The 27,494-nt window shown below is 42.4% G+C and overlaps 2 protein-coding genes across 3 annotated transcripts in view; one reads left to right on the top strand and one right to left on the bottom strand.

Moving 5' to 3' along the window:
• The window catches only part of LOC130356554 (preprofallaxidin-9-like), a 131,333-nt gene that overhangs the window by 81,089 nt on the left and 22,750 nt on the right, over window positions 1-27,494 (top strand). Inside the window, exon 1 of one of the 2 annotated variants that reach the window (XM_056558241.1) lies at window positions 25,925-26,043. The exons of the other annotated variant lie outside the window; for it this stretch is intronic. The gene's annotated coding sequence lies outside the window, so the exon portion shown is untranslated. Of the gene's footprint in view, window positions 1-25,924; window positions 26,044-27,494 lie in introns of those variants that run through there. 2 annotated transcript variants of the gene reach the window in all.
• Window positions 1-27,494, bottom strand: part of LOC130356556 (preprofallaxidin-9-like) — a 52,236-nt gene that overhangs the window by 5,124 nt on the left and 19,618 nt on the right. The window contains exon 2 of the mRNA XM_056558245.1: window positions 1,932-2,012. Within this exon, the coding sequence (XP_056414220.1) occupies window positions 1,932-2,012 (81 nt within the window). The remainder of the gene's footprint in view (window positions 1-1,931; window positions 2,013-27,494) is intronic.

The following is a 27,494-nucleotide window of genomic DNA, read 5'->3' as shown; positions in this document are numbered from 1 at the left end:
TGGCTATCTACCAACCTATATAGTTACCTAACTAGATACCTTGCTACCTACTTACATGGCTACATAACTGGTTATCTATCTACCGTTAGCTACATACCTTCCTTGCTATTCTCACAGAAAAATGGAGGCAATACAGGTAAAGTATTTAAACAAATGTATAATCTTTATTAAACACTAAGTAAAAAAGTATTCATAAAATCACAAAAATAGTAGAATGGTGATCAGAATAAACGTTGAAAAGCTGGGTGAGCTTGTTCCAATTAATGGACAGAAAAAAGGGGTACAATAATTAATCCATGTTCCAGAGTGTGTCCCTCAATTGTAAAGGGTAACCAGCTATACAGCACAGGTATGAAGAATGTAATAAGGCAGGGGACACACAAAGATATAAATAGTACAAAAGGATTCTATTGAGGAAAGCAAGGGGGACTGAAGAGGAATCACAGCATAATAAACAACAGCTTACCCAGTCATACACCATATGTAGAAACACCTCACCTACCCCGAACGTGTTTTCACGCCCCCAGATGAAGCGAACAGCGAAAACGCATTCGGGGTAGGTGAGGTGTTCCTACATATGGTGTATGACTGGGTAAGCTGTTGTTTATTATGCTGTGATTCCTCTTCAGTCCCCCTTGCTTTCCTCAATAGAATCCTTTTGTACTATTTGTCTCTTTGTGTGTCCCCTGCCTTATTACATTCTTCATACCTGTGCTGTATAGCTGGTTACCCTTTACAATTGAGGGACACACTCTGGAACATGGATTAATTATTGTACCCCTTTTTTCTGTCCATTAATTGGAACAAGCTCACCCAGCTTTTCAACGTGTATTCTGATCACCATTCTACTATTTCTGTGATTTTATCAATACATTTTTACTTAGTGTTTAATAAAGATTATACATTTCTTTAAATACTTTACCTGTATGGCCTCCCTTTTTCTGTGAGAGTATTAATATATGGCTGAGGTTATTGTGCCATTTGTTGTTTTTTGTTACTAACCTTCCTTGCTATGTACATACCTAGCTAGCTACCTACCATCCTTGCTAGCTTCTAGGCTACCTACTTGGGTACGTGTCTGCTTGTTTACCTACATAGCTAACTACCTTGCTACCTACCTAGCTAGCTACCTGCCTGGATACCTACTGCTGATACAGCACCTCAGACTAGGCATGCCTCTGCAGTTATGGCATCTATATAGTAATCAAATTCATTCTATTTGTGTAATCTTAGTATTGTTTACAAGTTAGGTTTATATTTATAAACCAGTTAAGGCGGGCAGTGTGCAATTTATACTAACATCCAATTAATTATGTCCACATTTATAAATTCTTGTGTTTGTTGTTTTTAACTTTATATCATGTGTTGATGTTTTTATATGGGGGCACTTGTTGGATATCTGTTGAAAGTGCAATAACAAAAGTGATTTTTTTAATACTATAATTGTTTAATTTGATACATTGAAGGTTTGTAGGTTGTATTGCCTACATATTATTTCCTATTCTGTAAGACTTTGGCGTAGTGCCATCCTATTCATCTAGGTGTGGTTGTTAAAGAGAACCTGTCACTTGTTTCATGTTGCCTGTAATCCAAGCAGCATGAAACACAGGCTCCCCAATGATCTACGATTCACTCTGAGTGGATGTACCAGCCTTTGTCAGTGCATAGAACTGAAGCGTTGCCTCATTCGGATAGGACTAGAATGTAGTTCCCTGATTAGAGAGTGACCGAGAGTGCTGCTGAGAAGGAACAACAGTGAAGGAGCTGAAGCACTAAAACAGCATTGCCACCCATTCATTCTTAGGATCGGTGGGGGTCTCAGTTCTCTGATCCCCACTAGTCATGAAATGATGGTGTATACTACTAAGATGTCATATTTTATGAGAATAACCCTTTTATGCATTGCTTTAATATACTATATGAGTACTTACTCTTCTTCACAGAATGACAGTGAGACTAATCCAAGGAATAGTACAAGGAAAAGAGATTTCTTCAAGAAAGCCATGTTTAGTCTGTGAAAAGAAATATATCATTTTTTGGTGTTAAAATAAATATTTAGATAAGCAAACAAACCTGAAATTAATTTTATGAGCATTTACTGTGAATAAGCCATTATTTCTATTAAGATTTACCATACACTTTATGCTAGTAAGTCTAAGCAGTGATTTAGCTTTGTACTGATCCACAGGATCATTTGGTTATGAGATAATTTTTTTTATACTGTATTAATGTGAGTAAAAGATTTAGTTTAATTAATCATATAGTTATGATGTTGCTATATTGCCTATTTATGTCACTGTATTGTAGAGGTTGTTATCATACCTATCAGTCCATGTCTCCACTGGCTTCACAGTCTAATTACCAGTATGAATTATAAGAGTCAGGAAGTATCATAGTAGATGAGGAAGAAACTGGAAACTTGCCAACGTGAAAAACATAAAATGGGCACTTTCAGAACCCTTTATATGTTGTACATATTGGTAAAACATTAGCCTTTCTAATATTATATATATATATATATATATATATATATATATATATATATATATATATATATATATAGAGCAGGAAAGCAGCACTCCAGGGTAAAAAAGGTGCTCGGGTGCCTACTGTGTCGGGTCTAGGTTGGGGACCCCTCCAAACACAGAAAAATTAAATAGACAGTGGCACACCAGGTGTCAGCAAAAAAAATGTGATTTATTCAAAAGACGTGTTAGGCAACGTTTCAGCTGGCTCACCCAGCCATTTTCAGGCTTGAAAATGGCTGGGTGAGCCAGCTGAAACGTTGCCTAACACGTCTTTTGAATAAATCACATTTTTTTTTGCTGACACCTGGTGTGCCACTGTCTATTTAATTTTTCTATATATATATATATATATATATATATATATATATATATATATATATGTGCTACTTTTTTTTTATGACAATCATAGCTTATAAAAAAAGACCACTAGTGGTCCCCATACCATCTAGAACATAATCCTGCCTGGCTGCAGCATCATCTTTGTCCCAGCTGAAGCATAGGCTTGGACAAAGTCCAGGAAGTGAGAGCAGGACTAGCAATCCTCTGTGCTCTCTTCTGTCTTGTCTATCAGACTGCAGCATGAAAACAGAAAGGAGGGGGTTACAGAGCAGCCTGCAGTGACTGGATAACTAGACCCAGCACAGCAGACTCAGGGAGAAATTGAATGCGTAGTGAGGGAGGGCTGACTTAGTGCTTGCCTAGGACATGCCCCTTCCTAAGTAGTGGATGTCAGAATGAGTGAACAACAGTTCAGAGGGATTTGTAAGCTACATATAGATGTAAAGCATCTACATGACCTAGTGTGTAACATATATATGAATTTGTTTTTTCTGTGATATGACAGATACGTGTTAATATCTAATCCTAAAACTTAGCTTTACCCAAATTTTAAGAAATTACTTTCACAGCAGTTTCCTGTTTTTCAAATACTTTCATATTCTTGCCCCCGGCCTACTAGCTACTGCCAACTTTGCAGCTAACCAATCCTGTAATATGCAGTCTTCTTGGGTCAGACTGCTTCCCAAGAGCTTGCTTTAGGCATTGTGGAAGTCATTGCCTATAATCCATTTACCTGTCCAGGTCAGGAGCAACATAAAGAAAAGTTACTCTTACCCAGGTGAGCAGATCTGTGAATTGCACATTACTATTATTACAGATCCATATTTTAGTCTAAAGCAGTGTTTTTCAATTCCAGGCCTTAGGACCCCCCCCCCCCCCCAACATGTTTATGATTTATATGATAATATTTACTATATGTATATGTATCTATTGCTATAATTTAATAATATCACCAGGTGAGCAGAGAACTGGAAAATAAAAATGATATTACTGGTTTATATCTACAATCTTCTCTAGAGGCTGAAGTATTGTAACAACTACAATAATACTCAGAAAATACTCATGAGTTAAATTGTCAGGTTGGTGGCTGAATAGAATGAAGAGCCGACAATCAGTTTTACAAACAAAAAATGTCAGTACAAAATAAATCACTATGCATGAAAATAAAACCAGGATAATCTCCCATAATATAAAATATATTAATATTACTTACATTATATAGATGAATTACTTTCTAATCTATTTATATACCTCTGTAACAATTGTTGAACTACAATTCTCTACAACACAGTTTTTAAATGGGATATGTCATCCAGAAAATACAGCCTGCCCTACTATTATAGCTAATCCAATGGAATCTATAGTACCCATCCATTGTTCCTGACCTGTCAATTACATATAAGAAAATATATTTCACATCATTTATATAATATAGCGTAACATTGTAAAATAAAATTGTACCGGATTTAAGTCTTAACTTTTGAAATTGTGCTGATGAAATGTGCAATATACATATAATAGTTATATTTTAGTATTAGTAATACATACCGTGTAAGGCTGGGTTCACACTACGTTTTCACCCATACGGGAGCGCATACGGCAGGGGGGAGCTAAAACCTCGCGCTCCCGTATGCGCTCCCGTATGTCATTCATTTCAATGAGCCGGCCGGAGTGAAACGTTCGGTCCGGTCGGCTCATTTTTGCGCCGTATGCGCTTTTACAACCGGACCTAAAACTGTGGTCAACCACGGTTTTAGGTCCGGTTGTAAAAGCGCATACGGCGCAAAAATGAGCCGACCGGACCGAACGTTTCACTCCGGCCGGCTCATTGAAATGAATGACATACGGGAGCGCATACGGTGACATACGGGAGCGCGAGGTTTTAGCTCCCCCCTGCCGTATGCGCTCCCGTATGGGAGAAAACGTAGTGTGAACCCACCCTAAGTGTGATATAGAAAGCGCTGAGTACAGGAGCACAGGATACCACAGAATGGTTTACTTCTTGGGATACACTTGTGGTTTATATACTATCGATTTGGAGGTTGATATCTCATTGTGTTTGCTGTTCTCATGCTCGTGTGGTCTCATGTTATACGAGTTATGTTTATATTGTGGGTCTCATGATCTAGGAGTAAGTTCATATTTTAGCACATTGCATACACATGCTAATACTGTATATCTTATGACATTTGTCTTCAGTTAATTTATACCATATTACTGTGAACATGTTAGTATGATAGAAATCACCCAATACATTTTTGTAATAAATTCTGACCTGGGGATTTAGGGTAAAATGAAAATATGCATACTAACATTATTAGTAGAGATGAGCAAACTTTAGAAAAATTCGAGTCGGCCGATTCACCGAATTTTTCAAAAGAATTTGGCTCGATCTGAATTTATTTGTGGTGAATTTTAGAGATGAGCGAACTTACAGTAAATTCGATTCGTCACAAACTTCTCGGCTCGGCAGTTGATGGCTTATCCTGCGTAAATTAGTTCAGCCTTCAGGTGCTCCGGTGGGCTGGAAAAGGTGGATAAATTCCTAGGAAAGAATCTCCTAGGATTGTATCCACCTTTTCCATCCCACCGGAGCACCTGAAAGCTGAACTAATTTATGCAGGAAAAGTCATCAACTGCCAAGCCGAGAAGTTCGTGGCGAATCGAATTTACTGTAAGTTCGCTCATCTCTAGTGAATTTATATTAAAAACATCTATTTCTGGCCTACAGAGAGCCTCAATAGGAGTACAGAACACTTTGCTGTGTTCTAACACACATATGGAGTGTGCTGGGGTAGTGAAATAATACTGTTATTCAGAATAACATGCAGATTACGGGCATCGCTTTTAGAATCACTGCCGCAGAGCTGCACAATGACAGAGCCTGGAGGTGGCATCAGTATGAGGAGGCCATATAGTGGCTGAATGACACAGCGTGGAGGTGTTGGCAGCATGAGGAAACCATATAGGGGGAGATTTATCAAAACCTGTGCAGATGAAATGTTGCCCAGTTGCCCATAGCAACCAATCAGATTGCTTCTTTCATTTTTCAGAGGCCTATTCAGAAATGAAAGAAGCGATCTGATTGGGTGTTATGGGCAACTGGGTTACATTTCCTCTGCACAAGTTTTGATAAATCTCCCCCATAGTGGCTAAATGACACAGCGTGGAGGTGACATCAGTATGAGGACACCATATAGTAGCTGAATGAAACAGCGTGGAGGTGTTGGCAGCATGAGGATACTATACAGTGGCTGAATGACACAGCTTGGAGGGGTTGTCGGCATGAGGACACCATATAGTGGCTGAATGACACAGCGTGGAGCTGGTGGCAGCATGAGGAGACCATATAGTGGCTGAATGACACAGCGTGGAGGTGTTGGCAGCATGAGGAGACCAGGAGCAGGAGCGGTGACCTTGGGGGAATAACGGTTAAGTATGAGAGGTTTGAGAAGGGAGACATGGAAAGAGTTAGGAATATGAAGAGAGGAAGGAAGATGGAGCTTGTAGGAGACAGATTTAAATTTGATCTTTGATTTTAAAAAGGCCCGAGGTAACTAGGACCCAGCTTGTAGCTAGGGACCCGGAACCTAATGTATTTGGCGGAGAGCCATACTTTGTCACCAGGGACAAAGACAGGAGGAGTTCTTCTCTTTTTATCCGCATGTCTCTTCATTCGAGACGAGGCCAGTGAGAGCGACTTTTGAGTCTCCTTCCAGATAGCTGAGAAGTCCTGAGTTAATTCATCTACGGCAGGAACTCCAGATGAAGTGGGGATGGGGAGGGGGTGCAGTGGGTGTCGGCCATACATTACAAAAAATGGAGACTTAGCGGAAGACTCAGAATTCTTGAAATTGTACGAGAATTCGGCCCAGGGCAGCAGGTCCACCCAATCATCTTGACGGGAGGAGACAAAATGTCGCAGGTAGTCACCAAGAATTTGGTTCACCCTCTCCACTTGTCCATTGGATTGAGGGTGATAGGCGGACGAGAAATTTAATTTGAACTTTAATTGATTGCAGAGTGCTCTCCAAAATTTAGAGATAAATTGAACGCTTCTATCAGAGACGATATGTGTGGGAAGCCCGTGGAGACGAAAAATCTGCAGAGAAAATTGCTTCGCCAATTGTGGCGCAGAAGGAAGGCCAGGAAGCGGGACAAAATGAGCCATTTTAGAAAAACGATCAACGGCCACCCAAATGACGGTGTTGCCATGAGATGAAGGAAGGTCCGTGATAAAATCCATGGCTATGTGGGACCATGGCTGTTCAGGAGCCCTGCAGGCTTTTGGCGTGGAGTTTTATCCTGTGCACATACTGTACAGGCCCGTACGAAATCAGTCACATCTTTTTCCAGGGAAGAGCACCAGTAGTGTCTGGAAATCAACTGTAAAGATTTTTTAATTCTAGCGCGACCAGCCAGATGGGAGGAATGACCCCATTTGAGAGTCTGGAGGCGAAGACGTGGAGGCACATAAGTTTTTCCTGGAGGAACTGGCACCAGGGAAGCAGGAGCAGAAGAGATCAGGCACTCAGGTGGTATGATGTTCTGAGGAAGGGTCTCGGCCTCGGAAGCGTCAGTGGAACGTGATAAGGCATCAGCCCTGATATTCTTGTTAGCAGGACGAAAATGAATTTGAAAATTGAAGCGGGCAAAGAACAACGACCACCTGGCCTGGCGAGGATTTAAACGCTGGGCGGACTGAAAATAGGACAGATTTTTATGGTCAGTGTAGATAGTGATGGGGTGAAGGGACCCTTCCAGGAGATGTCTCCACTCTTCAAGTGCTAACTTGATGGCCAACAGCTCACGGTCTCCTATGGAATCGTTTTTTTCAGGAGGAGAAAAAGTTTGAGAAAAAAACGCAAGTGACGGCCCCGGCTCCTACTGAGGAGGCGTCAACCTCAAGGAAGAAAGGCTTCAGTGGATCTGGCCTAGACAATACTGGTGCAGAAGAGAAGGCAGACTTAAGGTGAGTAAAAGCTTCATCCGCTTGGGAAGACCAGGACCTCGGATTAGCGTTTTTCTTAGTCAGTGCCACAATAGGAGCAACGATGGTGGAGAAGTGGGGAATGAACTGACGATAGTAATTGGCGAATCCGAGGAAGCGTTGGATAGCACGAAGTCCAGAGGGGCGAGGCCAATCCAAGACCGCAGAGAGCTTGTCAGGATCCATTTGAAGACCCTGTCCAGAGACCAGGTATCCCAGGAAAGGAAGACAGCTGCGATCAAAAAGGCATTTTTCTAATTTGGCGTAAAGGTGGTTTACCCGAAGGCGCTGGAGCACTTGCCGGACATGGAGCCGGTGCTCCTCAAGGTTGGAGGAAAAAATTAAGATGTCATCTAAATAGACAACTATACAGCAAGTCCCGAAAGATTTCGATGACAAAATCTTGAAAGACTGCAGGGGCATTGCAAAGTCCAAATGGCATGACGAGATATTCGAAGTGGCCATCTCTGGTGTTAAAAGTGGTTTTCCACTCATCACCTTTACGAATTCTAATGAGGTTATAGGCACCCCTGAGGTCAAGCTTTGTAAAAACTTTTGCTCCGCACAGTCGGTCGAAGAGCTCAGAGATGAGAGGCAGAGGGTAACGGTTCTTTACTGTAATTTTATTGAGGCCACGATAGTCTATGCAGGGGCTTAGTGAGCCATCCTTCTTGGCCATGAAGAAGAACCCCGCTCCGCCAGGCGAAGAAGACTTCCTAATGAAACCTCTCTCAAGATTTTCCTGAATGTATTCAGACATGGCCTTGGTCTCTGGAGCGGAGAGAGGATAAATTTTGCCACGGGGCGGTGTTGTGAATATTGTGAATATATTCGCTATATATTCTAAATTACGAATATTCACTTTTTTCCATATATGTGCATATTCGTATATGTGAATATATTCCTTCTTCTCACTTGTGGGCCAATTAGAATGATGCAAATACACTTGTCAGAGGTTATCAACTACATCCCTAGCAACCAATAGTAAAGCTGCCCACCCACTCACTGTTTTCTTCCTCGAATACGCTACTTTGCGAATATTCGCATATGCGAATATAACAAATACGCGAAATTCGTGAATATAGGATGAATATTCATCTATATATTCACTAAATATCGCAAATTCGAATATGGGCAATGCCGCTCATCACTAGCAGTGCCCACATGTGATGGCTGTCATCATTCTGAAATGGCACTGAGGTCCAAATGGAGAGCAAGGGAGCAATAAAAAATAATACCTTTCCTGCTACCCGAATGACTCCTTTAATAGGATTCTGTAAACTAGTGCTGTTTTCATCAATATAGAATGGTCATTCTTACAGTGAGGATGCCATGACTATTCACTGCATCAGCATTACCCAGATGACTTTTTGTGGGTAGTTAGTGAGCGATGGCCGTTTCACACTATGCTCATAGTGCAAAATGATGGTCCCTCACCTTGTAAGACTCACCAAGTCTCCACCATGCTTTCAAAATAAACATTAGGAGTTAACCCTGGTGAGTGCTGATTCCTTTTTATGTTTATTGTGAAGCTTTGTAAGATTCTTTGTTTTGGCGCTAGCAGAGCACCGCTAGGTGAAGCATCGCATATGTGACTGTACTCAGTTTACTGGGTGGAAGTAAAAAAAACACTTCCAGGCTAGTGTGGTACTGCCAGCTGCTGTTTTCAGTGCTGGTTTGATATCTTTGTTTTATAGTAAAACAATCCATTTCCACATGGAGACATCTAGAAAAGTCTTTGCAAATCTTTTTTAGCAGCATGTCACAGGTTAAGTAACAAAAACTCTTCTAACAGGTTCCCTGTAGCTGAACTATTATAATCACATTGTTCTATCTGAAAACTCTGCATTTTAATGTGAGAAAGTAAACAGGCTGATTAATACAAACAAGCTCTTGTCAGCAGGTAGAATGTGTTTTATGGCTGATTTTGATGGACATGTGCCTTTTTGTTTACCATGCCATGTGACTATGTTCATGACCTAGTACTACTATTATTTTCATCCCCTCTTTAATCCCAGCAACATGAAGAGAATTATTTAATAAAAAAATCTAGAAAAATGAACCAGCTCACCGCCTGTGAATATTTCTTGATAAGAAGAGACCTCAGATGATGTAGGAAGCACGGAATACAAATCCAAGCCGCAAATCTTGGTATGAACAGTATCCAAAAAACACAAAGGTGCAAAAAATTGCAAAAATCCCAGCTCCCAAAAATCGATAAAATCCAAAATTTATGAAATCATATTAAAAGGATACCCAAAAAAATAGTGTGGTATAAAATCAAGCAGAAATGCCCAGAAGCGTTTCTGCTTGCTTTTATACCTCACCATTTTTTGGGGTATTATTTTAATATGATTTAATCAATTTTGGATTTTATCGATTTTTGGGAGCTGGAAATTTTGCAATTGTTTGCACCTTTGCGTTTTTGAATTATTTAACCCCTTAAGGACAATGGACGTACTCCTACGCCCCCGTTTCCGAGGACCTTAAGGACCGAAGACGTAGGAGTACGTCCTGTCCATTCCCGGCCCCCCGCCGCTAGCCGGAGGGGAGCCGGTGCCCGATGCCTGCTGAAATCGCTCAGCAGGCATCGCGGCATATCGCCCAGGGGGGGTCATTATGCCCCCCATGTCGACAATACAGTCCAGTGATCTGCAGCGATTCCGGGTCAATCGGGTCTCCAGTGACCGGGTGACCCGGAATTACTGGCTGATCGGGGCCGTCAGAGACGGCCCCGAACAGCCATAGCCAGCAGGGGTGAGGTGGCCCTGGTGCCACCTCACGATCGCCCTGATTCGTCGGCCGGCTTCCCGGCCGACCAATCAAGGGCGCCTGCTGCGGGTGTCACTCCCGCAACCCGCTCTGCCCCGCATCCAGAGGTCGTGAGCGGGTCCGGGAAGAAGACCCCGGGAGCTGGGGACCCCGATCCTCGGCGTCAATGTTGGGATCGGGGCCCCAGGAGCAGCGGCGGCGGCGAGGGACTGACCTGTGCGGCGGTGTGGAGCAGCAGCAGGAGGTGAGTGACAGCCTCCTGCTGTTGCTTAGCAACAGCTCCCAGCATGCAAAAAGGGCATGCTGGGAGCTATAGTTATGCAACAGCAGGAGGCAGACCACCACAACTCCCAGCATTCACTTATGGGCATGCTGGGACTTATAGTTTTGCAACAGCTGGAGGCACATTTTTTCTATGGAAAAGTGTACCTTCAGCTGTTGTATAACTACAACTCCCAGCTTGCACAATCAGCTAAAGTGCATGCTGGGAGTTGTAGTGGTGCATCTGCTGGTTGCATAACTACAACTCCCAGCATGCACGTTGGCTGTCGGTGACTGCTGAGAGTTGTAGTTTTGCAACAGCTGAAGGCACACTGAGTTAAGTAGCAAACCAGTGTGTCTCCAGCTGTTGCATAACTACAATCCCCAGCATCCCCAGCCAAAGTAGTATGCCTCCAGCTGTTGCATAACTACAAGACCCAGCATGCCCTTCCGCTGTCCGTACATGCTGGGGGTTGTAGCTTTTGCAACAGCTGAAGGCACACTGGTTGCAAAACACTGAGTTTGTTACCAAACTCGGTGTTTCACAACCAGTGTGCCTCCAGCTGTTGCAAAACTACAACTCCCAGCATGCACACTGATAGACAGTACATGCTGGGAGTTGTAGTTTTGCAACAGCTGGATGTTTCTCCCCCCAATGTGAATGTTCAGGGTACACTCACATGGGCGGAGGTTTACAGTAAGTATCCAGCTGCAAGTTTGAGCTGCAGCAAATTTTCTGCTGCAGCTCAAACTGCCAGCGAGAAGCTACTGTGAACCCCCGCCCGTGTGACTGTACCCTAAAAACACTACACTACCAAAAAAATAAAATAAAAAGTAAAAAACATTACATATACACATACCCCTACACAGCCCCCCTCCCCAATAAAAATGAAAAACTTCTGGTACGCCACTGTTTCCAAAACGGAGCCTCCAGCTGTTGCAAAACAACTACTCCCAGTATTGCCAGATAGCCACTGACTGTCCAGGCATGCTGGGAGTTTTACAACAGCTGGAGGCACCCTGTTTGGGAATCACTGGTGTAGAATACCCCTATGTCCACCCCTATGCGATCCCTAATTTAGGCCTCAAATGCACATGGCGCTCTCACTTTGGAGCCCTGTCGTATTTCAAGGCAACAGTTTAGGGTCACATATGGGGTATCGCCGTACTCGGGGGGTATTTTCTGCTATTACCCTTTTTTTAAATGTAACATTTTTGGGAAAACAAGCATTTTATGTAAAAAAAAATTTTTTTTTTACATATGCAAAGTCGTGAAACACCTGTGGGGTATAAAGGTTCACATTACCCCTTGTTACATTCCCCGAGGGGTCTAGTTTTTTTTTTTTACTGTTCTGGCACCCTAGGGGCTTCCTAAATGCGGCATGCCCCCAGAGCAAAATTTGCTTTCAAAAAGCCAAATGTGACTCCTTCTCTTCTGAGACCTGTAGTGCGCCAGCAGAGCACTTTTCACCCCCATATGGGGTGTTTTCTGAATCGGGAGAAATTGGGCTTGAAATTTTATCAGGGTATTTTCCGCTATTACCCTTTTTAAAAATGTAACATTTTTGGGAAACCAAGCATTTTAGGTAAATTTTTTTAAATTTTTTTTACATATGCAAAAGTCGTGAATCACCTGTGGGGTATTAAGGTTCACTTTACCCCTTGTTACCTTCCCCAATGGGTCTAGTTTCCAAAATGGTATGCCATGTGTTTTTTTTTTTTTTTTTTTTTTTGCTGTCCTGGCACCATAGGGGCTTCCTAAAGGTGACATGCCCCCCAAAAATCATTTGTCGCTCCTTCCCTTCTGAGCCCTCTACTGCGCCAGCTGAACAATTAACATAGACATATGAGGTATGTCCTGACTCGAGAGTAATTGGGTTTCAAATAGAAGTAAAAATTTTCTCCTTTTTACCCCTTGCAAAAATTCTAAAATTGGGTCTACAAGAACATGCGAGTGTAAAAAATGAAGATTTAGAATTTTCTCCTTCACTTTGCTGCTATTCCTGTGAAACACCTAAAGGGTTAATACACTTACTGAATGTCATTTTGAATACTTTGGGGGGTGTAGTTTTTATAATGGGGTCTTTTATGGGGTATTTCTAATATGAAGACCGTTCAAATCCACTTCAAAACTGAACTGGTCCCTGAAAAATAGTGAGTTTGAAAATTTTGTGAAAAATTTCAAAATTGCTGCTGAACTTTGAAGCCCTCTGGTGTCTTCCAAAAGTAAAAACTCATAAATTTTATGATGCAAACATAAAGTAGACATATTGTATATGTGAACCAAAAAAATAATAATTTTGAATATCCATTTTCCTTACAAGCAGAGAGCTTCAAAGTTAGAAAAATGCAAAATTTTCATTTTTTTCATCAAATTTGGGGATTTTTCACCAAGAAAGGATGCAAGTTGCCATAAAATTTTATCAATAAGTTAAAGTAGAATATGTCACGAAAAAACAATCTCGGAATCAGAATGATAACTAAAAGCATTCCAGAGTTATTAGTGTTTAAAGTGACAGTGGTCAGATTTGCAAAAAACGCTCTGGTCCTTAAGGTGTAAAATGGCCTGGTCCTTAAGGGGTTAATAAGTGACAAAATATATAATTTCATGGTAATCAAAATTTGCAGTAATACATTTAGTGAATATAAAAAAAATTGAATAATGGAAATTCTGGAGTATGAAAACCTGCTTATGTTATTTTTAAAGAGATGTAACGGTGGGGGGGGGGGGGGGGGGGGATAGCAGCCCACATACACAGCTGCAGCTGAATTCCTTATTTTTCCTTGTTTTGGTTTGTTTTTTCTCACAGATACTGTTAAATGGGTTATACAGGAAAACATTTTTTATTTATATATCAACTGGCTCCAGAAAGTTAAACAGATTTGTAAATTACTTCTATTAAAAAATCTTAATCCTTTCAGTACTTATGAGCTTCTAAAGTTAAGGTTGTTCTTTTCTGTCTAAGTGATCTCTGATGATACGTGTCTCAGGAAACGCAAAGTTTTGAAGCAAACCCCCATAGCAAACATCTTGGGCGTTTCCCGAGACACGTGCCTTCAGAAGCTCATAAGTACTGAAAGGATTAAGATTTTTTAATAGAAGTAATTTTCAATGTTAATTCGAGTAGAATACAGATATAGCGCACATCTACAATCTTGTATAATGATCTGATTGCTTCTCAGCACAATATCAAAAACTAACAGGTTGTTAGTATACATTTTTGATAAAAATAATTTTCAATGTTGTTTAACCTTCTGGAGCCAGTTGATATATAAAAAGTTTTTTCCTGGAATACCCCTTTAAGTCACTTTTTCTGTTTTGCATAATTTTTTTCCTTTAACTACTTGTCAGGCCCTGTAGAACATACTGTACTGTTATTTTTGCCAGTTTAGAAGTTCTGAGTTTTTAACCATTGTTGACCCAATGGGTTAAATGTAGATTGCATTCAATGACATGTAGTAGTGTTGGTGCTTATTAGTAGCTCCAGTAGAGTAGGGCTAAAATATGAGTCCCAGGTGAAGGATCAGTCTGAGTAAAAAGGGGGTGGTTCATACTTGTCTCAAACCAGTGAAGCATCCCGTACCCGTTTTTTTCTTTTTCCCACCTGAACCTGAGACTATTAGGCAGAGTATATTGCAGGTGTATATTGTATATTGTCGTGTATATTTAACAAATATAATTTTTAGGGGGGAATTGACAAGTTGATTAACCCCTTAATGCAGAATGACGGGTATACCCGTCGGCTGCTGAAGTGCGTTCGTGCAGAGCGACGGGTATACCCATCATTCACATATTTGCAGCTGCTGCTGCATCCCAGGGGCTGAACTTTTCACCTCCGCTTGTCTCCGGCAGGTAAGAAGTTCTGCTTAACCCTCGTTGCCCTGAACGCCGCATTTATACAGCGGATAAAGCGATACCTTCGCGCATTCCGCCGTATAAAGGCCGTGTTGATCGGGTTAATTAGTTAAAGTCCCAGTGTGTCCGGCAGGAGACCACTCACGCCCGACACCCCGGGACCCCATTTGATTAACCTGATCAGCGATCGGGTGTGCAGGGGTGGTGGGGGGTGTGTGGCAGGTGCGCGGTGATCCGGGGGTCCGGCAGCGGCGATCTGGAGGTCCGGCAGTGGCGATGACGGGGGTAAGTGCCCCCACCATCGCCACGCACCCGCCATCGCTGCTGCCAGACCTCTGCTCACATGTGGAAGTCCGGGGAGAGCGGGGCACAGAGGGAATAAGGAGTCCTTGCTTACCCGGTGGCGGATCCTGCAGGCTGCGGAGGGATCTGACTGGCCGGTGAGTGATGCTCCAGATGTTGCAAAACTACAACTCCCGGCATGCCCAGACAGCCAATATGCCTGTCTGGGCATGCCGGGAGTTGTAGTTTTGCAAGATCTGGAAGATCACAGTTTGGAGACCACTACATAGTGGTCTCCAAACTGTAGTCCTCCAGATGTTGCAAAACTACAACTCCCAGCATGCCCGGCTGCAAACGGCTGTTTGGGCATGCTGGGAGTTGTAGTTGTGTGCCTCCAGCTGTTGCAAAACTACAACATCCAGCATGCCCAGACAGCCAATTGCTGTCTGGGCATGCTGGGATTTGTAGTTTTGCAACATCTGGAGGGCCACAGTTTGGAGATCAGTGTGCAGTAGTCTCTAAACTGTAGCCCTCCAGATGTTGCAAAACTGCAAATCCCAGCATGCCCAAACAGTTGTCTCGGCATGCTGGGAGTTGTAGTTGCGTACCTCCAGCTGTTGCATAACTACATCTCCCAGCATGCCCTTCGGCAATCAGTACATGCTGGGAGTTGTAGTTTTGCAACAGCTGGAGGCACCCTGGTTGGAAAATACTGAATTAGGTAACAGAACCTAACTGAAGGTTTTCCAACCAGTGTGCCTCCAGCTGTTGCAAAAGTAATTGCCCCCCCCCCCCCCCCCATGTTCACAAGGGCAGGTTTACAGTAAGTTTCCTGCTTCAAGTTTGAGCTGCGGCAAAATTTCTGCCGCCACGCAAACTTCTAGCGGGAAACTCACTGTACACCCGTCAGTGCGAATGTACCCTAAAAACACTACACTACACTAACACATAATAAAGGGTAAAACACTACATATACACCCCCTTACAGTTTCTTCCCCCAATAAAAATGAAAAACGTATCATACGGCAGTGTTTCCAAAACAGAGCCTCCAGCTGTTGCAAAACAACAACTCCCAGCATTTCTGGACAGCCACTGACTGTCCAGGCATGCTGGGAGTTTAGCAACAGCTGGAGGCACCCTGTTTGGGAATCATTGGCGTAGAATACCCCTATGTCCACCCCTATGCAATCCCTATTTTAGTCCTCAAATGCGCATGGCGCTCTCTTACTTCGGAGCCCTGTCATATTCAAGGAAACAGATTAGGGCCACATATGGGGTATTTCCGTACTTTGGAGCAATTGCGTTACAAATTTTGGGGGCTTTTTCTCCTTTTACCCCTTATGAAAAGGAAAAGTTTGGGTCTACATCAGCTGGTTAGTGTTAAAAAAAATTTTTTTTTACACTAACATCCTGGTGTTGCCCCATACTTTTTATTTTCACAAGAGGTCAAAAGAAAAAAAGACCGCCAAAATTTGTAACGCAAATTTCTCCTGAGTACGGAAATACCCCATATGTGGGTGAAAAATACTCTGTGGACGCACAACATGGCTCTGGAGTTAGAGCGCACTATGTGAATAATAAATAACACTGGCATATAATTGCAATCCCTGATCCCTATCGTGAACGGGATTCAGCGGGTTACCAGCACCTGTCGGTGAAAGATAAACACACGCTGGTCCGTTCAGTTTAGCGCACGTGCAGCCCCGGACATCTGAGGGAATAACACACCTGTTATTGCTCAATCTCGCGAGTGATTGTGCAATGTAAGGGGTTATTAAAGCCTCTTGGGTACTGCTGATGCCTACTCCTGACTGCTGCTGTTTCTTTCAGGAACTACTTGACTTCATGATGCTTCTGGGCATGGGCCTTTAATTTTAGGATTTTTGAAATACATACATACATGCTTAATTTAACTTTCCACATTTATGGTGCAATGTATGGGGTTATTAAACACTCTTGGGTAGTGTTTTTTTCCAATTTTCTGATAATTATCAAAGTAATAAACTTGAATTTTCCAAAATAGTAACCATTACACCATTGAATGATCGTTGCGTGTGATTTTTTAAGTAAAATTTTTTTTAAAAAAATACGCAGAGGGATGAACTCTGCTTCTTTATTTCATAAAAAAATATTTTATAGAAGAATGTCTTTTGGTGGTCCACCGTCCTGCATTATAGAGTCTTCTGGACTCTTGGATATGCGCTTGTTCTTAAACAAAGGTACGAAAACCAAAAATGGCCGGTCAGGGCTATGGAGACGTTGCACCTACATCTTACGGCCACATGAGCCCTGTGGGTGCTTGTGAGATTAGGTCATTTGTACCCACATGGCGGGGTCCTGGAAACAAATTTTGATTTCAATTTCAAATAAAAAAAATCACACTTTTCAATGGTCTCCTCATGCTGCATCCAACTACAGGCTGCGTCATTCTGGTAATATATAGAGAGCACTCGCTGTCCTAAATTTTCGTTAACATTTTTCGTAAATTTTTTTTTTCTTTTTTATTAGGGATTGTGAAGCTTTGGTGCGTACTCATGCATCAGCCAACTCCAGCCTGTGTCATTCAGGCAATATATGCTTTACTGATGGCGCTGCTGGGCCTGGGTCTGGGAATTTCAAAGGTCTCATAGGTAGCACCCGCTATCCAAAAGTCTTCCTCATAAATTTCTACAATTGTTGTGTTTTTTTGGAGGGATTGTGAAGCCCTAGTGTGTACTCATGCATCAGCCAACTCCAGGCTGTGTCATTCAGGCAATATATAGGTAGCACCCGCTGTCCTAAATATTGTTAAAATTATTTTAAAAATGGTTGTTTTTTCTTTGGGATTCTGAAGCCCTGGTGTGTACTCAATGCTGCTTCCTGCTACACTCTGTAAGCCCGTTGGTCCTGCGACAGTGTGCTACTCCGCCTCCACATCCTCCACTGTGTCTTAAGCCTCCACTGCCCGGACAAGTCTCAGTGGCCCTTCAGCATACCATGTGTGCAGGTCACGGCGGTGTCATGTTCTTCACATGGTTTGCCTTGGCGAGAAGTCTTGGAAACAATGGCCGGTCAGGGCAATAGAGACGTTGCGCCAAAATCTCACGGCCACATGAGCCCTGTGGGGGCTTGTTGGATTTGGTCCTTCGTACCCACACGCTGTGGTTCGGGACACGCAACGGTTGTTTTAAATTTCAAATAAAAAAATGATGGCGCTACTGGGCCTGGGTCTGGCAATTTTAAATTTTCTCATGGGTAGCACCCGCTATCCAAAATCTTTTAAAAAAATGTCTAAAATTGTGGTGTTTTTGGGGGGGGATTGTGAAGCCCTGGTGTGAACTCATGCATCAGCCAACTCCAGGCTGTGATATTCAGGCAATATATGGGTTACTGATGCCGCTGTGGGGCCTGGGTCTGGTAATTTCAAATTTTCTCATGGGTAGCACCCGCTCTCCAAAATCTTTTTCAAAAATTTCTAAAATTGTGGTGTTTTTTGGGGGGGGATTGTGAAACCCTGGTGTGAACTCGGGAATCAGCCAACTCCAGGCTGTGTCATTCAGGTAATATATGCTTTACTGATCTTGCTGTGGGGGCTTGTTGGATTTGGTCCTTCGTACCCACACGCTGTGGTTCGGGACACGCAACGGTTGTTTTAAATTTCAAATAAAAAAATGATGGCGCTGCTGGGCCTGGGTCTGGTAATTTCAAATTTTCTCATGGGTTGCACCCGCTATCCAAAATCTTTTTCAAAAATTTCTAAAATTGTGTTGTTTTTTGTGGGGGATTGTGAAGCCCTGGTGTGTACTCGTGCATCAGCCAACTCCATGCTGTGTCATTCAGGCAATATATAGGTTACTGATGCCGCTGTGGGGCCTGGGTCTGGGAATTTCAAATTTTCTCATAGGTAGCACCCGCTATCCAAAATCTTTTTCCAAAATCTATAAAATTGTTGTGTTTTTTGGGAGGAATTTTGAAGCCCTGCTGTGTACTCGTGCATCAACCAACGCCAGGCTGGGTCATTCAGGCAATATTTGGTTTACTTACTGATGCCGCTGTGAGGCCAGGGTTTGGGAATTTCAAATTTTTTCATAGGTAGCACCCGCTATCCAAAATCTTTTTCAAAAACGTATAAAATTGTTGTGTTTTTGGGGGGGGATTGTGAAGCCCTGGTGTTTACTCGTGCATCAGCCAACTCCAGCCTGGGTCATTCAGGCAATATATGGTTTACTGATGCCGCTTTGGGGCCTGGGAATTTCAAATTTTCTCATAGGTAGCACCCGCTATCCAAAATCTTTTTCAAAAATGTATAAAATTGTTGTGTTTTTGGGGGGGAGATTGTGAAGCCCTGGTGTGTACTCGTGCATCAGCCAATCCCAGGCTGTGTCATTCAGGCAATATATGGTTTACTGATGCCGCTTTGGGGCCTGGGTCTGGGAATTTCAAATTTTCTCATAGGTAGCACCCGCTATCCAAAATCTTTTTCAAAAATTTATAAAATTGTTGTTTTTTTGGGGGGGGATTGTGAAGCCCTGCTGTGTACTCGTGCATCAGCCAACTCCAGGCTGTGTCATTCAGGCAATATATGGGTTACTGATGCCGCTGTGGGGCCTGTGTCTGGGAATTAAAAATTTTCTCATAGGTAGCACCAGCTATCCAAAATCTTTTTCAAAAATGTATTAAATTGTTGTGTTTTTTTGGGGGGGATATTGAAGCCCTGCTGTGTACACCTCCACGCTGTGCCATTCAGCCAGTATATGGTCTCCTCATGCTACCAACACCTCCATGCTGTGTCATTCAGCCACTATATGGTCTCCTCATGCTGCCAACATGTCCACACTGTGTCATTCAGCCACTATATGGTCTCCTCATTCTGCCAACACCTCCACAATCTGCCATTCAGCCACTATATGGTCTCCTCATGCTGCCAACACCTCCATGCTGTGTCATTCAGCCACTATATGGTCTCCTCATGCTGCCAACATGTCCACGCTGTGTCATTCAGCCACTATATGGTGTCCTCATGCTGCCAACTACTCCACGCTGAGCCATTCAGCCACTAAATGGTCTCCTCATGCTGCCAACACCTCCACGCTATGTCATTCAGTCACTATATGGTCTCCTGACACTGATGCCACCACCAGGCTCTGTCATTGTGCTGCTGTGCGGCAGTGATTCTAAAAGTGATGCCGGTAATCTGCATGTTATTCTGAATAACAGTATTATTTCACTAACCCAGCACACTCCATATGCGTTTTAGAACACAGCAAAGTGTTATATACCCCTATAGAGGCTGTATGTAGGCTAGAAATAGCCTTTTTTAATATAGATTCGCTGCAAAAAAAAATTATCGAAACAAACTTTTTCGGCAAATTCGGCGAATCGGCCGAATTGAATTTTTTAAAAGTTCACTCATCTCTAGTTCTGACATTAACGCAAAAAAATTAAATACCCACACGTGACCCTATTTTGGAAACTATACCCCTCACGGAACGTGACAAGGGGTATAGTGAGCCTTAACACCCCACAGGTGTTTGACAAATTTACGTTAAAGTTTCATGGGAAAATGAAAAAAAAAATTCATAAAAATGCTGGTGTTACCCTAACTTTTTCATTTTCACAAGGGAAAATAGGAACAAAGTCCCGCAAAATTTGTAACCCCATTTCTTCTGAGTAAGAACATACCCCATGTGTGGATGTAAAGTGCTCTGCTGGCGAACTACAATGCTCAGAAGATATGGAGCGCCATTGGGATTTTGAAGAGAAAATGTGTCCGGAATTCAAGGCCACGTGTGTTTACAAAGCCCCCATAGTGCCAGAACAATGGACCCCCCACATGTGACCCCCTTTTGGAAACTACACCCCTCATGTAATGTAATAAGGGGTGCAATGAGCATTTACGCCCCACAGGTGTCTGACAGATTTTTGGAATAGTGGTCCGTGAAAATGAGAAATTGCATTTTTCATTTGCACAGCCCGCTGTTCCAAGGATCTGTCAAATGCCAGTGGGGTGTAAATGCTCACTGCACGCCTTATTAAATTCTGTGGGGAGTGTAGTTTCCAAAATGGGGTCACATGTGGGGGGGGGTCCACTGTTTTGGCACCACGGCGGGGCTGTGTAAATGCACAAGGCCCCGACTTCTATTCCAACCAAATTCTCTCTCCATAAGCTCAATGGCGCTCCTTCTCTTCTGAGCATTGTAATGCGCCAGCAGAGCACTTTTAGTCCACACATGGGGTATTTCCATACTCAGAAGAAATGGGGTTACAGATTTTGGCCGGCATTTTCTCCTATTACCCCTTGTAGAACTGTAAAATTTGGGGAAAAAACTGCATTTTAGTGAGAAAAAAATAATTCATTTACACATCCAACTTTAACTAAAAGTGGTCAAACACCTGTGGGGTGTTTAGGCTCACTGTACCCCTTGTTACGTTCCTTGAGGGGTGTAGTTTCCAAAATAGTATGCCATGCAAGGGTTTTCTTGCTGTTCTGGCACCATAGGGGCTTCCTAAATGTGACATGCCCCACAAAAAACATTTCAGAAAAATTCACTCTCCAAAATCCTATTGTCGCTCCTTCCCTTCTGAGCCCTCTAGTGCACCCACAGAACACTTGACATACACATATGAGGTATTTCCTTACTCGAGAGAAATTGGGTTACAAATTTTAGGAAGATTTTTCTCCTTTTACCCTTTGTAAAAATTCAAAAACTGGGTCTACAAGAACATGCGAATGGAAAAAAATGAAGATTTTGAATTTTCTCCTTCACTTTACTGCTATTCCTGTGAAACACCTAAAAGGTTAACACACTTACTGAATGTCATTTTGAATACTTTGAGGGGTGCAGTTTTTATAATGGGGTCATTTATGGGGTATTTCTAATATGAAGGCCCCTCAAATCCACTTCAAAACTGAGCTGGTCCCTGAAAAATTCAGATTTTGAAAATTTTGTGAAAAATATGAAAATTGCTGCTGAACTTTGAAGCCCTCTGGTGTCTGATGAAGTAAAAACATGTCAACTTAAAGATGCAAACACAGAGTAGACATATTGTATGTGTGAATCAATATATAATTTATTTGGGATGCCCATTTTCCTTATAAGCAGAGAGTTTCAAAGTAAAAAAAATGCAAAATGTTCAAATTTTTCATGCATTTTTTATGCAAGTATCGATGAAATTTTCCACTAAAATAAAGTAGAATATGTCACGAAAAAACTATCTCGGAATCAGAATGAAAGGTAAAAGCATCCCAGAGTCATTAATGCTTAAAATGACAATGGTCAGATTTGCAAAAAAGGCCTGCGTCTTTAAGGAGAAAATGAGCTGTGTCCTCATATATATTAATACTTTTATATATTTATATGCCATTTCTAATGCTGAAAAAAAGATATTTGTTATCTACTCTTAACCTATATATCCAGCTTGCTATCTGCTCCTGACTAAGAAAAAGACCTTGGGATGATGCCAGAAGGACCAAGATGAGACGTCAGAAGACAAAATATTTGAAGAAGATACAGATTGTATAGAAGGACAAGGATCTGGGATTTTCCAGTATGAGAGCGAGAGAGCCGCATAAATGAACTTTGGCCAAGAAAGAAATAGATGCTTAAATATGCTAATGTATACAGACACAAAACTCAAATGACCAATCAAAATATAACATGATGATTTGACGTGATATCTATCCTCCCCTTTTTTGTCAAATGTAAAAACAATGTACTTAATTTTAATGAACAGAACAACTTGTGGCAGCTCTTTAGCCAGTATGCTGAGAAGGAGATATTATACTAACATTCTGTCTGGTGTGTATTTCTTGTGCCGGCACTCAGCAGTATACAGCAGCAGTCACTCACATTTTAAGGCCTCATCCGCACCCATCCTTGACAACACCATAATTTCGTTGTAAAAAATCTAATTTTCCATTTTCACATCCAACTTCAATGCTAAGTCGTCAAATACCTGTGAGGTGTTAAGATTCACTATACCCCTTGTTACGTTCCTTGAGTGGTGTAGTTTCCAAAATAGTATGCCATGTGGAGGGGGGGGGGATGCTGTTCTGGCACCCTGGGGACTTTCTAAATGCAACATGCCCCCCAAAAATAATTTCAGCAAATTTCTCTTTCAAAAGGCCAAATTTTGCTCTTTCTCTTCTGAGCATTGTAGTGCGCCAGCAGAGCACTTAACGTCCACATATGTGTTCCTCATATCCGTGTACCTTATCCTTGTTCCGTTATCTGACCCTGCACCTGTGCCGCCTGCCCTGAACTACTGCTACCTTTACCACATCTTGCCAGTTTCCTTTTGTGCCACGCCACATCCCAGCAACCTGTGTGGACGAGTCATGCCAGGGGAATTGACCTGGGTGCCACCTGCCGCAGCAAGACCATCCTGCTTTGTGGCAGGCTCTGGTGAAAACCAGCGGCACCTTAGACTCCGCTCCCTGGCAAGGCTCACATCATCATCCACACAGGCCCAGAGGATCCACCACCTGCCGTGACCTTTAGGCTAGGTTCAGACTACGGAATCTCCGAGCAGAAAATTTCCGCCCGGAGATTCCGACTGCGGCCAGCGCAGGCTGAATGAGTCGGCACTAGGACCGCGTGGACACTGCAGTCTCCAATAGACTGCAATGTGTTCCGCGCGGATTTCCGCCTGAAGAAAGACCACCGCCTTTCTTCAGGCGGAAATTTCCAAGTGGATTGTCCGTTCACAAATTCAGCTTCACAAATTCCGAAGTGTGAATTTGTGAACGGAAAATCATTCACTACACTATACATTTTAGTAAGCGTAATTTCCGACTGCAATTTCAAAGCAAAATTGCAGGCGGAAATTCCGTAGTCTGAACCTAGCATTACAATACTAACTATAACTGTGTAAGGCTAAGTTTCCACTTAGGTTTTTTTCTGGAAGTTTTTGGAAAACTGCCACTGCAGTTTTTGAGCCAAAGTCAGAAGTGGATCCATTAGGAAGGAGAAGTGTAAGTCCTCCCATTATATTTCCCATTCCCTTTGAATACACTTCTGAATTTGGCTCAAAAACTGGAGTGGCAGTTTCACAGAAACTGCCAGAAAAAAACCCAAGTGGAAACGTAGCCTAACAAGGGTATAACACAGTGCAAAGAGATCCTTCCTGAAAGGTAACACTGTGTGGTTGGTGCCTCTGATGTTGACCACTGGCATTTGTTTTAGGTGCCATAGATTTTTACCTGAGATTTGCAATTACTATTTCAGACCTACATAGCATTTTTGTACTGCATAGAACGGAAATACTAACGGACAAGAGAAACATAAATGGGACGTACATACATGAAACATCTCTTGAAGCTCTTCCTTATTATATATATATATATATATATATATATATATATATATTTATATATATTTTCTGACTGAAAGCATTGTCAGCTGTGCAGTTTCCCACTGGGAGTTTGAGCTGTGGTGGAAAATTTGCATTGGGAAAATGACTGTAAACCTCCGCCCATGTGAATGCACATTCACATCGGGGGGGGGGGGGGGGGGTGCAAACCACCAGCTGTTGCAAAACTACAAGTGCCAGCATGCACTGACAGACCGTGAATGCTGGGAATTGTAGTTTTGCAACAGCTGGAGGCACACTGGTTGGGAAACACTGAGCTAGTCTGTTGCTGAACTCAGTGTTTCTGCATCAGTGTGCCTTCAGCTGATGCATAGCTACAACTCCCAGCTTGCATTGACAGACCATGCATGGTGGAAATTGTAGTTTTGCAACAGCTGGAGGCACAATGGTTGGGAAACACTTAATTATTCTGTTACCTAACTCAGTGTTTCCTAACCAGTGTGCCTCCAGCTGTTGCAATACTACAACTCCCAGCATGCACTGACTGCCAAAGGGCATGCTGGGAGTTGTAGTTATGCAACAGCTGGAGGCCCATCACTACAACTCCCAGCATGCCCTTTTGTTGTCAGTGCATGCTGGGAGTTGTAGTTATGCAACAGTAGCTGTTGCATAACTACCACTTCCAGCATGCACAGACAGCCAAAGTGCATTCTGGGAGTTGTAGTGGTGTGCCTCCTGCTGTTGCATAACTACAACTCCCAGCATGCCCTTTGGCAGTCAGTGCATGCATAGTTTTGCAACAGCTGGAGGCACAGCCCTTACCTCCTGCTGCCGCTCTCTCCGCCACTGGTGGATGCTTTGTTTCTGCCACCGCCAGTCATGGGGACCTGATCGTGAAGCTGAGGCTGGGGATTGGGGTCCCGCACTGCTGGTGGACACAGCTGGCATCTGCTCTCGCCCTCAGGACTAGGGGTGGAGCGGGTGCAGTTAGTTACACCGCCCAGCAAGAGTCCTGATTCATCAGCCAGTACCGGTGAAAAAACAGGTTGATCGTGAAGTGGCACCACTCGAACAGCACCAATCACCTTTATCTTTTGGGTCACCAGAGAACAATTTCAGCAGGCATCATGTTCTGTTCACTGCCCGGTTACTGGCGGTAAACAAAAATGCAGATGGTGTACCTGGTCTTTAAGTACCAGGATGCGAGGGCGTACCTGTATGCCCTTCGTCCTGGTGGGGTTAAAGAAATCAACAAAAAACCTAATCGAAGCCTAAAACATCACTTATCTGCTGAATATATGAAATAGAAATATTAAGATCAATCACTGGACTAAAGAAACCTGATAATGTTAGTACAGATATTGTCATCTTACCCTAAATCCCCAGGTCAGAATTTACTACAAAAACATATTGGGTGATTTCTATTATAATAACATGTTCACAGTAATATGGTATAAATTAACTGAAGACAAATGTCTTAAGATATACAGTATTAGCATGTGTATGCAATGTGCTAAAATATGAACTTACTCCTAGATCATGAGACCCACAATATAAACATAACTCGTATAACATGAGACCACACGAGCATGAGAACAACAAACACAATGAGATATCAACCTCCAAATCGATGGTATATAAACCACAAGTGTATCCCAAGAAGTAAACCATTCTGTGGTATCCTGTGCTCCTGTACTCAGCGCTTTCTATATCACACTTACACGGTATGTATTACTAATACTAAAATATAACTAATATATGTATATTGCACATTTTATCAGCACAATTTCAAAAGTTAAGACTTAAATCCGGTACAATTTTATTTCACAATGTTACGCTATATTATATAAATGATGTAAAGATGTTGAACTATATTTTCTGTTGATCAATTTTCTTATGTGTAATTGACAGGTCAGGAACAATGGATGGGTACTATAGATTCCATTGGATTAGCTATAATAATAGTAGGGCAGGCTGTATTTTCTGGATGACATATCCCATTTAAAAACTGTGTTGTAGAGAATTGTAGTTCAACAATTGTTACAGAGGTATATAAATAGATTAGAAAGTAATTCATCTATTCAGCCACCAACCTGACAATTTAACTCATGAGTATTTTCTGAGTTTATTGTAGTTGTTACAATACTTCAGCCTCTAGAGAAGATTGTAGATATAAACCAGTAATATCATTTTTATTTTCCAGTTCTCTGCTCACCTGGTGATATTATTAAATTAGAGCAATAGCTACATATACAGGGTGGGCCATTTATATGGATATTCCTGGTGATATTAACTTCCTGTTTGTGGCACATTAGGATATGTGAGGGGGGAAACTTGATGGGTGGTGACCATGGTGGCCATTTTGAAGTCGGCCATTTTGAATCCAACTTTGGTTTTTTCAATAGGAAGAAAAACAATGATGTGCTTGGTTTTAACGTAACTTTATTCTTTCATTAGTTATTTACAAGTTTCTTACCACTTATAAATGTGTTCAATGTGCTGCCCATTGTGTTGGATTGTCAATGCAACCCTCTTCTCCCACTCTTCACACACTGATAACCACACCGCAGGAGAAATGCTAGCACAGGCTTCCAGTATCCGTAGTTTCAGGTGCTGCACATCTCGTATCTTCACAGCATAGACAATTGCCTTCAGATGACCCCAAAGATAAAAGTCTAAGGGGGTCAGATCGGGAGACCTTGGGGGACATTCAACTGGCCCACGATGACCGATCCACTTTCCAGGAAACTCTACATCTAGGAATGCTCAGACCTGGCATGTTCCCTGAGTTTTTCCAGCAAGATGGTGCACCACCACATTATTGGTGTCAGGCCCGAGCATTCCTAGATCAACAGTTTCCTGGCAAGTGGATTGGTCGTCGTGGGCTAGTTGAATGGCCCCCAAGGTCTCCCGATCTGACCCCATTAGACTTTTATCTTTGGGGTCATCTGAAGGCAATTGTCTATGCTGTGAAGATACGAGATGTGCAGCACCTGAAACTACGGATACTGGAAGCCTGTGCTAGCATTTCTCCTGCGGTGTTGCTATCAGTGTGTGAAGAGTGGGAGAAGATGGTTGCAAAGACAATCCAACACAATGGGCAGCACATTGAACACATTTTCTAAGTGGTCAGAAACTTGTAAATAACTCATGAAAGAATAAAGTTATGTTAAAA

This window comes from Hyla sarda, chromosome 2, assembly GCF_029499605.1.
Source record: "Hyla sarda isolate aHylSar1 chromosome 2, aHylSar1.hap1, whole genome shotgun sequence".
Classification (NCBI taxonomy): Eukaryota; Metazoa; Chordata; class Amphibia; order Anura; family Hylidae; genus Hyla; species Hyla sarda.
The sequence above is the reverse complement of the archived record's forward strand: the minus strand, read 5'-3'. Positions and strand labels throughout refer to the sequence as shown.